This window comes from Helianthus annuus, chromosome 12 (genome assembly GCF_002127325.2).
Source record: "Helianthus annuus cultivar XRQ/B chromosome 12, HanXRQr2.0-SUNRISE, whole genome shotgun sequence".
Taxonomy (NCBI): domain Eukaryota; kingdom Viridiplantae; phylum Streptophyta; class Magnoliopsida; order Asterales; family Asteraceae; genus Helianthus; species Helianthus annuus.
The window spans coordinates 24,524,049-24,535,709 of NC_035444.2; the positions used below are offsets into that span (position 1 = coordinate 24,524,049).

An 11,661-nucleotide genomic window follows, 5' to 3' on the forward strand; every position below is an offset into this window, starting at 1 on the left:
GAAAGCGAGGATAGAATAAAGCTCTAGAGTCCAACAAATAGTTGTCTATAGTAATTGAATCAAGGGTCTCTAGAAGCAGATAAACAATTGCTATATTTAAATCTGAGTTATCAGAACAGAATTATTTGCCTAGATTTTGTCTGTAATAATTTGTTTACTGTTTGAGACATGGTATGGGACATGTTACTTTAAATTGAATAGTAATGATAATTGTTATGGAAACTTCTGGACAATCTGTTTCGCTCAGTGCCGCGCCCCGATGATTCCGTCATCGGTTGGGGTGTAACAAATCGATATGTTTGCGTAGTGAATCTTGCATATGGTTTACACTAGTTACTCAAAAATGTTAATCACTAGCACTCAAAGAGGCATTTGGCACTTGTTATCCGTAAAAATGTGTAGCAAGTTACCACAAATTTCCAACACAATATTTAGAATACTTAGAATTAGTATTAGTATTGTAATTAGGTATTCATCAGAAATGTGTTGCAAATTAATAAAGTTGAATTTGAGAATAGTAAACTAACTAAGTTAATAGTTTTAAAAGAACATTTGCAACACATTTGCTACAAATTTGTTAAAAGATAGTGTTTCTTTTATTCATCTCGTTATTGTGTTGTAAATGACTAAACATTAGGGTTTTTTAGGAATTGCGTCATAAATATGTTGGAATTTACAAAACATTTTTTACGTTGAAAATATCCGTAACAAAATGACTATTTTTTTGGCAGTGACAGAGAATAATCCTGAAAAGATGGTTCAACATTAATTATACAAATTTAGCGACCTTGAATCATGAAAAATATAAAAACTAGGACCAAGAAATCAGACATAAATCGTACACGTTGAATAAAAACTAGGACCAAAAAATCAGACATAAATCGTATATGTTAAAAGATGATGAGTCATTATCATCAACTCCATCGTAAAAAGTTCTTCATTCCGAGTTCTGAAAATGGAAACCGAGAAAAAGAATCGAGTTATATTTTACATTCTCAATTCTTTTGGGACATAATGTAATTTTTTATGTAATTTCCTTACTAAGGTAAAAATAATTGAGGGACAAATGTTAGGGCATAACTTCTATCTATGCTTTTTATGAAAAGTTATTTTTATTTCATCATTATATGTATAGATGCGTGCATGCATATCTTGCTATCCTCGCATTTAATCAAATAATTCCATAGCCATTCTAAGAAAATTATACTCAAAACAAGCTTGTTAAATTAGGCATGCCTATTTATTGTTATAGGTAGGAAGTAACGTATAATTAGAAATACATAGGGCTACGAGAAGACCTCAAGATCGTAACTTCCTATCATAAAAACAATGATCTATTAGTTATCATTATGAAACGGTCATAGTATGGGCAATTCGGTAGGTTGTCATATTCAACACCCTTGCACCAAAAAAAATTGAATTCTTCATACATGAGTCTATGTTTACTTCATTCATTTTCTAGGCATTGCATAAATAGATGAAGGTATTTTTGGTTGTGTTGTGCCAAAGACAGCCTAACCATTACTTCATGTCTATTCGTTGGGGGCTAAGGAACACTTTGGCAGATATTTTCAGTAAAAACCTTACGGACACAAACGTTCTCTCTCTCCTTCACATATCGCTCGTTCACATGTACAGACTCTGGTTTGGGAAACCGTCCCCTCTCTCCTTCATATTGACGCCTCTCTCTTCGTTAAATACACGTGATTATTTTATGCTCGTATATGTATTATTAGTTTCATGGTAGATGTTTATGATCAAAGAGGAAACTATATACTTTTCTTAACTTGGTAGCTTGAAATGGACCAGGATATGACACCCTATAAAGAGATGTTGACATGGAGACTAAGGGTATATGTATTAAGACCAAGTTGCATAATATGAACTTGACAAGATAAAGTATGTAAGTTTCACCTAATGCCTATATAGGTGTACACTCAAAATCACACTTTATACATCAATTAACAATTTAATTATTAAAAATTAAGTGGATATGGTCTAAACTGAAGTTTATAAAAATAATATAATAATCAGAAAAGGGTAACTAGATAATTGAAAATTTGGATGGGCCGTGGCATTGATGTGTTAATTTAAGGCCTATATAAAGAAACCGGCCCTCGTCTCATTTTCATATAACAAAACACCCTTTCTCAAGATGTTTATTAACCACTATAATATGGCTAAACTCATCACCTTTCTTCACGTTCTTGTAACCATGTTCACTCCTTTTGTTGTTGTACATGGTGCCAATCCTTCGATGACATTATCCGTATGTGGTCAAGCTCCTTATCCCGAAATTTGCACATATTTGGTTGGAAAGACTAGTATAGAAATGCCGTTGGAGGTTCGCAAAGTGACCCTCTTGTCCACTTTGGCTCAAGCCGAACATGCCCACAAGCTTGTTATGGCTATGGACTTGAGCTCGTTTGAACCACGGGCTAAGTCAGCTTGGACTGACTGTTTGGAGCTATATGACGACACGATTTATCAACTAAACCGTTCGCTTGGCTCCACCAACAGTCATGATATCCAAACATGGCTTAGCTCGGCCTCTACCAACCATGAAACATGCCAAAATGGTTTTCATGACTTTCATTTGTCTTCTCATTTTCAAACTTTTAAAGCTTCTTTAAGTGGCTTCTCAAAGTACCTTAGCAACTCTCTCGCTATAAACAAAGCCTTAACTCCATTACTTACAACTTCCAAACAACTCAAAGGGAGAAGACTCATGGAAACCAATAATTTCCCAAAATGGTTGTCTAAAAGTGATAGAAAGCTTCTTGAAACGCCCTCGGGTACCCCCTCGGCCGATCTTGTGGTCGCACAAGATGGGTCAGGTAGCTACAAGACCATATCCGAGGCAATAGCGGCCGTGCCTAAGCTTAGAAAAGGAACCTCAAGGTTTGTCATACACGTGAAAGCAGGAGTGTACAAGGAGAATGTAGACATCAAGAAAAGTATACGTAATTTGATGCTTGTTGGAGATGGTATGGGTTCTACAATCGTTACTAGTGGTAAAAATAACGATGATGGTTCGACAACTTTCGGGTCTGCAACCTTTGGTGAGTTAACTTGTTACACGTAGTTTTTGTTTATATTATCAAATCATTATGAAATCTATCTTTAGGACTTTTTTTTCAACTAACTAATTGTCATTATCATGCATGTCATATATGTCTCATTGTCATTTAAATATTTAATAGGTGACGTTACGTGTTCAATGTATTTAAGGAAGACTAATATATTATATACCATGCATAATAGAGATAAATACACGATTGGAAGAAAAAACATATTTAACAGAGATTGTAATTGGATTAAAGTATATTTAAATATCTAGCAGGGAGTCAACTGTGTCACGTTGACAGGTTCTGCTTGACAAATTGGCGAGTTAAACTGACAAACTCGAATACGACACATATGTTTGTTCATGATAAATACATCTACCTATCGTGTACACTTTTTAAAATTATGTAACCCGAGTATGCCTCCGTGTAACTCATTTATCTAAACATGTCAACCGGCTTGATGGATTATAAGCTAAACAGATCATCTACAACTTACAAGCTATGTTTGTAAATGGGTTTGTATAAAATGAATTAAACGGGTTGACGTATTAATCTTATAAAGTATATTTTTTATCTTAATTTTAATTGAGTTAAACATGTCAACACAAGTACTCATTTAGTTAAATGAGTTAAAAGGTGTCACTTGCTTGTTGCCTATTTACCAATTATCTCGATGTAAATTCATAACACGATTGTGAAAAAAAAATAAAAAAATAAATCAATTTCAATATATATATATGAATATAAGTCAACTAGTAATAATAATAAAAAATCTAAAACCTAATTAGTTTCATATCATGTTTTCTTTCTGATCGTGTGATAATCACAAATAGGATGAAGTGAATGATCTAGGCCCAATTAAAACATAAATCAAAGTATCGAGATTGAATATAAATCAAGTTCTTTTTCATTAAAATAATGTTACAAAAATAATTAATGGTGTAATAATTAATATGTTACATTAACCAGGGGTTTCTGGAGCCGGGTTCATCGCTAGAGACATGACGTTTGAGAACACGGCTGGGCCCTCAAAGCACCAAGCCGTGGCCTTTCGGTCCGGGTCAGACATGTCGGTCGTGTTCGGGTGCGCTTTTAAGGGCTACCAAGATACATTATATGTATACTCTGGACGTCAGTTTTACCGCAACTGTCAAGTATACGGGACACAAGATTTCGTGTTTGGCAACGCAGCCGCGGTTCTCCAAAGTTGCAACATATATGTACGAAAACCACTAGGTGGTCAAACGAACACAATCACTGCTCAAGCCCGTACTGACCCGAACCAAAATACTGGCATTATTATACACAACTCGGCTGTCACGGCCGCTTCGGATTTGAGAGGCTCGGTGGGTTCGGTCAAGACTTTTCTCGGTCGACCTTGGAAAGCATACTCGCGAACGGTATTCATGAAGTGTTCTCTCGATAGTTTAATCAACTCGGCCGGCTGGCTACCGTGGAGCGGCGGTTTTGCTTTAAAAACATTGTACTACGGTGAGTACATGAACACCGGTGCTGGTGCGAGCACCGGTGGTCGAGTGAAGTGGCCGGGATATCATGTTATAACAAGTGCGACTGACGCGATGAAGTTTACCGTTGGTGATTTCTTGGATGGTGGTTCATGGATTCCAGGGACCGGTCTACCGTACACAGCCGGACTATGAAGATGCACATAAGTTTGATTATATGTTAAGGTTATGTTTGTCATGTCATAAACAAAATGTACCATAATTAAAAATGGTACTTTTTGTTAAATGAAAATGACTTGTAGTAAATGGAATTGTGAATGTCATTACCTTGTTTGGTACTATTTCAATTTGTATATATGAAAATGGATTATGCTTTTGCATTTATATATTTGATAATTAATATGTCATTACTTTATTTATCATGAGTATTGTTTGTTTGTTTTTTTTCATATAAAAGGGCATGTTATTAATCAAGATTAAGAATAAATATTGAAGTTTGTTGAAATAATTATTGAGTAAATACATAACAATCTTAAAAGAACTAGAATTGATCCCCACATAAAGGTAGGGTTTTTTTAACGTGATTTGAGTGTACTCATTTTTTTAATTGTTTATCAATCAAAAGGTAGAATAACTGAAAACATCCATAAAAATAAGCACGGAAACGTATTATATTTTACATGACTCGTGAAATGTAAAGTAACTCGAATTTATACCATCTAATTAAAACGTATTTTATTTTGACCCAATTTGTTTCCGAAAAAAAATTTACGTTAAAACGTAAAGCAACTGAAAACGTCCATAAAAAACCATAAATACGTATTCTATTTGACATGACTCATTTTCGATAAAATCACGTTGAAATGTAAACCAACTTGAATTTATACTGGAACGTATATGAAAATAAGCATATAAAACTTAACGAGCTAAAATGAAATTTTAAAATGGCAATTATATATGATAATGATAATGACCATGTCCCCAATAAATTAGATGCATGAGTTTACATCTTACATGTGGTTGTTGATCAATTAAAATTCATTATAATTGAAATATGAATTTTCTTTTCTTAACTGTTTGATTTACATAGTTGGTTGGAGTTATAATCTGAATAGTTAATATATTGATTATTGAATAAATTTAAATGAAACTAAAACGATCATTCTAAAGTAATCAACGCCATTTCTTCTATATGTAGTGAAGAAATTCTAGTTTCTACGATGATGGCTGATAAACATACTTTTTTTTTTTTGAACAGCAACGATTCTATGATTTATAGAACAGGGCCAGCATATGCTGTAAAACCCAAAGATTATAAGCTAATACATAAAAACGAAATATAATTTTAAAGACGTTCACCCACTATATTTTACTATTTTCATAGTCCTTGATCATCGTAAATATAAATATGGACAAAAAAATTAAGGGTATGTCTAAATGCACCTCCATTTTTACTGTTTATACCTTCATTTCCAAAAATATCATTTTTATAATTTTTTAAATTCCACCCTTGTATTTTTTATTTTTTAAAAATAAATCATTATGTTCTTAGTTCAATCCCTTTAAATATTATTATATATTTAACTCGTTTGAACATTTTATTTTTTTACTATTTTTAAATAGTAAACTAGTTGGCCATTTTTATTTGATACTTCTTGTATATTCAACCTACTTTTGTTCATATAAGACTTTTTATATAATTTATTTTACCCGTTTCAAGACTTATATTTTGTGCTTCTCTTCGAAAATAATTTGACCAATTAACAAAAACTTTGTATTATTGATATGAAGAAAATTTAGTTCAATTCTTAAGGTTGTGTTTCATGTTCTTATCTTTAGAATTTTCGAACACTTAATAAAAAAAAACAAAAAACACTTCAGTGAAAAATGAATATTTTTTACAAATTTTGCTATGTACTTTAAACCTTCTACGATCTACTCATATATGAATGAAATGTACGATGGAAAAAATTATAATATAACCAAATAATATACATAGATACTTACATATCACATTTACATCAATAGTATAATTCTAAAGTTGAGATACTTACATATCACATTTACATAAAAAAAATCTTAGAAAAATTATACATTCAGTGCAGTTTTTCTTTTCTTCCATATAATCGTATGTATATATCTAATTATTCAAACTATGGCAACTAGATAAACCCCTAGAAAAAAAATAGAAAATACAAGGGTTGATTATATTTATTTACAAACTTTAAGGGAGGAGTGCAACCAGTAAATTTTAAAAAAATAGGAGTGCATTTAGCAACACCCAAAATTTAAACCTAAAACACTATTTTAAAAGAAAATAAGTTGTTATTGTTTGTTCTATAGTGACGGTAAGGAATCGTCATCCTAAGGATGGAGGGAGAGCTTAGACTCTATGTCACACTTTCAGGGCCGGTTCTGGACCCGGCAAGCCTGTGCCGACGCCCGAGGCCTAAAATTTAAAGGGCCCGAAAAGTTTTTATAAGCTTGTATATATATATTTATTAAATTATATATTTAGTATATTCATCCGTTTATTATGCAAAAAAATTATTGGTGGTGTAGTGGCAAAAACCATCTCAAAATAATGTAAAGGTCTCGAGTTTTAGTCTTTGCTCCATCACTAAGTTTTTATTTTTGTAATTCATTTACCCTTAACCATAATTTTGGGCCCAATTCTTTTCGTTGTCCGAGGCCTAAATTTTTTCAAAAGTTTTCGGGGACGGCTCTGCACACTTTGTCGTGATTCCTCTCTCCTTCACATCAGCTTCACAACTAAAGTAAATGTTGTATGCTTTTGTACTGTACGTTTTCTATGCCACGACTAATTTTGAAATTAAAGTAAAAGAAAAAAGATAACTAAAGTGCGTTTGATTAATTTAGGAAGAGGACCGCCTCTCTCTTTCTCTCACCTTGTGGCAAAGGTTTAACCCATGCACCTTGCCAATCTCCACCTTGCCGCGACTTGCCACTCCCCAGGGTAACTAAGTGTGCTTGCCGAACCATGCCAAAACTATCTTGCCGAACCCACTCCCTTCACCCTAATAAAGCATGTGTGTGAACTCGAATGTAAAGCATGTGTGTGAAGTTGAATAGTGGTGTGCTTCGGTGGGTAGAGAGAGATGAGAAATCATTCGAGTAAAAGTACATTATATCGTTTTGTTGTATTAATTGTTCGGGTTAGTGGAGGAAAAACTAAAAGAGAGACATATAGCTCTTTTAATTAAAAAAAATGAAAAAGAAGTATTATATTCCCTAGTGAAAATGTATTGTCCAATTTTGCTTAGCGTACGCTGTGAAAATATAACATGCGTGATTAGTTTTATAACATGCGTGATTAGGTTTTTTACCCCATGCATGATTTCTGATTTGTACATGCGTGAATATGTTCATGCGTGATTATGGTTTTCAATATGCGTGATTAGGGCTTTTGAGTTTTATAACATACGTAATTTCATCTCGTACACATCGTACGTTAAGGAATATTATACGTTAACTAACCCCATATTCCCTTTTCCTCCTAAAAGAGAGACATATAGCTCTTTTAACTAGTTTAATACCCGTCCGATGGACGGGTTACGCTAACACAAACAAAGATAATGTATATTAAGGGTGTTTGGCAGAGCCGTCCCCGAGAACTTTAAAAAAAATTTAGGCCTCGGGCGATAAAAAAAATGGAGCCCGAAATTATGGTTAAAGGGGAAATGAATTAAAAAAAATAAAACATTTGTGGTGGAGGCAAGACTTGAACTTGAGTCTTCTACATATCTTGGGATGATTTTTTCCACTCCACCACAAACACTTTTTAGAATAATAAATGAATGCATATACTAAATATATAATTTAATATATATATATATAGAAGTTTATAAAAACCTTTCGGGCCCTTTAAAAATTTGGGCCTCGAGCGACGGCACGGTTTCGCCGGCCCAAAAACCGGCCCTGGTGTTTGGGATTGATTCTCCTTTTCTTCTTTTCCATCTCCTTTTCGAAAAAGTTACAACCATCTAACTTATCCTTTTCTTCTTTTCAAACCACAAAAACTCATTCTCAACACATTAATTACATTATACAACTAACATATACAAAGAAAATGTACAATAAAGTTTGAATACCTGTTAAAACAGATTAGGCCAGTTGGATCGACCTGCTAACACTTGTTTGTCGTCCATTGAATAAAAAGTTACAAATAATGAAACGCGTAACATATGATTAAATAAATTGTATTGAAATAATACAACATCAATCTTCAAAAAAAATTGTTTAAAGAGGTTGTATGCAACTATACATTAAAAAATAGTTTCACTTTCAACTCATTTGAGCTTTTCTTTTACTTGATACGTTTAGGCTAATTTGTTTAATTGACACTTTTAAGATCAAATACAACCCAACTCGACAAAATTTAAGAGGTGAGAAACTCATATCAAGCAGTTTTTTGTAGTCCAGACTCTCTGCATCTCTCTTTGTAGTTATGGGGAATCGCCAATTTCCATATCCGTTCCTGGTAGCTCTTCCTTATGTCCAAACATATCAATCCCTTAAACTTAACTCTTCCTTATGTTCACCAAGATCATCTGAATCAAACGTAAAATCTGAACCATAACTTTTCATCTTAGCTTCTTAATCATAAGTAACATTAATCTAAAAAAACAATAAAAATGTCCAGAAAAGTGTTCACGTGTCCTGAACCAGCCTGTTACGGCCCATAATAAAAACGACATATTTTGACCCATTACCCAACCCACTCAACCCTCTCATCTTGACACATCTTACAGGGTCTAAAATATGAATGTCATAGAAGATATATAATAGACTAAACTGAATTAAGAGAATGAAAATCTTACTTCTAGATTTCCAACCCATCTATTGAAGAGGGTTTGACACCTCAACAAACTCTTGGAATTCAATACCAGACTTCCCAGCCAACGACATGAGCAAACCCCTAAAATTTGTTCCCAATGATCCAAAGTATAATACACTCCTTGCTAAAGTAAAAGAAAAAAAGAAACTAATTCAAATTTAAAGTCAAGCAGATAACTATAGAAAGAAAAACAACAATGCAGATATTATACCTCAAATAGGATGAAGGATTGAAGGTCACCCAAAGCTCATTTTTAATTTATACAATCTTCAAATTCATCTTGTTTGACTGGAGGAAGACATAACTTTTTACTTTCAACACCAATCGCTTCGATTTACACCACCCTCAACAGGACACGTGCAGGACCTACCAATAAAATTAGGCAATTGGTTGTAGCAATTCAATGCTAAGGACATCATACTAAAAAAGGTAACAAATTAAAAACTAATATAATAATAAAAAACTTACAAACCTTGTGTTAATGGCTTCAAGTAGCTTCCCCCAACGAATTAGGTTCCAACACATGAATTTTTGCAATTGTATCTTTTAATGGTGGGGCAAACAATAACAACAAACATACAGTGTAATGTCTGTGTGTAAATATAGAAATTCATTATCCCAAATACAACGGTTCAGATTTTTTTTTTATTACATGAAGGATTGATTTACCTCATGGTACATGTTATTGTCAACCCTTTTCATATTTCCAAGAATACTTTCAGCGCCAGGAGTGACTGTACACAATCAAATATAAATACAGTCGTCAACAAAATTATGTGATTAAAACATGTTCAATGTGTTATAACTAACCTCATAAGTGCCTTGGACATTTTGTCATGAGCACATTACAACAATTATATTAGTAATATTAAAACCCATGAAAGTGACTCCAGTTGCTCATGTTCTCTGCAATATTTGATACCATGTCCTGCAAATCAACAATTGACATTCATTAATTGCATAATCAAAACAGAGACAAAAATAAACAATTTTTTTTTGTCAAATAACCATGTGCACATACCGATTCTTCATCTGAATCAAACAAAGATGACCATGAAGAAGAATCAGACTTGGAGCCTGGTTCCACATCTTTATTAAGAAACTGAAAGCCTGGGGTGTGTTGGGAGATGGCAATGGCATCTCTTCAGTCATCATTGGCATAGGCTATTAAGCGCTAAGAAATTTATCAAGATAATATCTTGTGCCTTCTATTAGGGTTAACAAAAAGCCACAAAAAATGGCAGATGGAGTCGCACGGCCCAAAGGCCGACGCATTTAGCCCTAACTGAAACACAAAAGACAAGCTCATATAATATAAGCAATGACAAAAGAAGGTAGGCATAGAAACGTAAGTGATATTACCGGCGGCGTGATTGACGGCAATGAATATTCTGGAGACAGAAGAAGGGCGGCGAAATCTTGACCGGAGTCTACAGTGTAAGTAGAATTGGAGTCCATCATGATGTCTTCATCCGATATAGAAAAAATATGGAAATTGTTGATTAGGTTTTGATGCCATTGTAGCTTGGGAAGAATAAGAAGGACGCCATGAGAGAAAAGTTTGGGAGAAATGAGGTAGCAGGGGGGTGTTGGGACTTGGTAGGTAATATACGGGGGACACACCATAACTGCTCAGAGACGTGGGAAGAAAAAAACTGTCTTCAACCTCTCCTTCTAGAAGGCATTCCTTGGATTATTACGTTCAAAATTTCATCTCAGGTCAATGCAAGGGCTAATATGCATTTAGTAGGCAGTTATATTTAATGGGAACATTAGAATTTGTAGTACCCAAAACGGTTAAAGGTAATATTTTAGGTAGTTGAGTCGTGGAGATAGTGGAGCAGCAAAAGGCGGAGGTAACCACCAGTTGCAAAAACCGACCATAACCTCCGGAAACCGCCATTAGAGCGGTTATTTTGGTAGTTTAAACGGCTGAGATTAAATCTCAGCATGATCCGACGGTAGAGATTGATTTGGAAGGTGGTTAGATTTAATGGGCTTAATATATATAAATATAATATCTCCTCACTGGCCCAGATTTGTATTTGTAGAAGTTTGAGTGTGGGGATAATGGGTCTTAAAATTAGAAGATAACCATCAGATCATGGGCAGAAAAAGGTGGAGCAAACCACCCTCTTTGAAAAACCGTCACACTGCCCTAAACCGCCATCACAATGGTTAATTTTATGAGTTTAAAGGGCTGAGATTTAATCTCAGCATGATCCGACGGTGGAGATTGATTTCAAAGGTAACTTCCACTTAATGGGTT

At 34.0% G+C, this 11,661-nt stretch overlaps 1 protein-coding gene and 1 long non-coding RNA gene across 3 annotated transcripts; one reads left to right on the forward strand and one right to left on the reverse strand.

Moving 5' to 3' along the window:
• The first annotated feature begins 2,138 nt into the window (after positions 1–2,138).
• Positions 2,139–4,908, forward strand: LOC110894418 (pectinesterase). The gene is made up of 2 exons (XM_022141651.2): positions 2,139–3,062; positions 4,038–4,908. The coding sequence occupies exons 1-2, from the start codon at positions 2,156–2,158 to the stop codon at positions 4,727–4,729; spliced, it is 1,599 nt and encodes a 532-aa protein (XP_021997343.1). The 5' UTR covers positions 2,139–2,155; the 3' UTR covers positions 4,730–4,908.
• A 3,832-nt stretch (positions 4,909–8,740) lies between these two features.
• LOC110894419 lies at positions 8,741–11,339 on the reverse strand. 2 transcript variants are annotated; one of them, XR_002566312.2, is made up of 8 exons: positions 10,755–11,339; positions 10,414–10,677; positions 10,203–10,320; positions 10,062–10,126; positions 9,865–9,982; positions 9,604–9,758; positions 9,376–9,516; positions 8,741–9,123 (listed from the first exon to the last, which is right to left on the reverse strand). It is a non-coding gene; the product is annotated as an uncharacterized LOC110894419 (long non-coding RNA). The 2 variants fall into 2 exon arrangements; XR_002566311.2 differs by having other exon boundaries at positions 8,741–9,105; positions 10,755–11,337.
• Positions 11,340–11,661: the final 322 nt, after the last annotated feature.

Excerpts from the sequence above, each read along its gene's own strand:
- LOC110894418 (XM_022141651.2), top strand. The coding sequence starts at position 2,156 with ATGTTTATTAACCACTATAATATGGCTAAACTCATCACCTTTCTTCAC. Across the intron at positions 3,063-4,037 it reads TTTCGGGTCTGCAACCTTTG|GGGTTTCTGGAGCCGGGTTC; the intron begins GTGAGTTAACTT and ends TACATTAACCAG.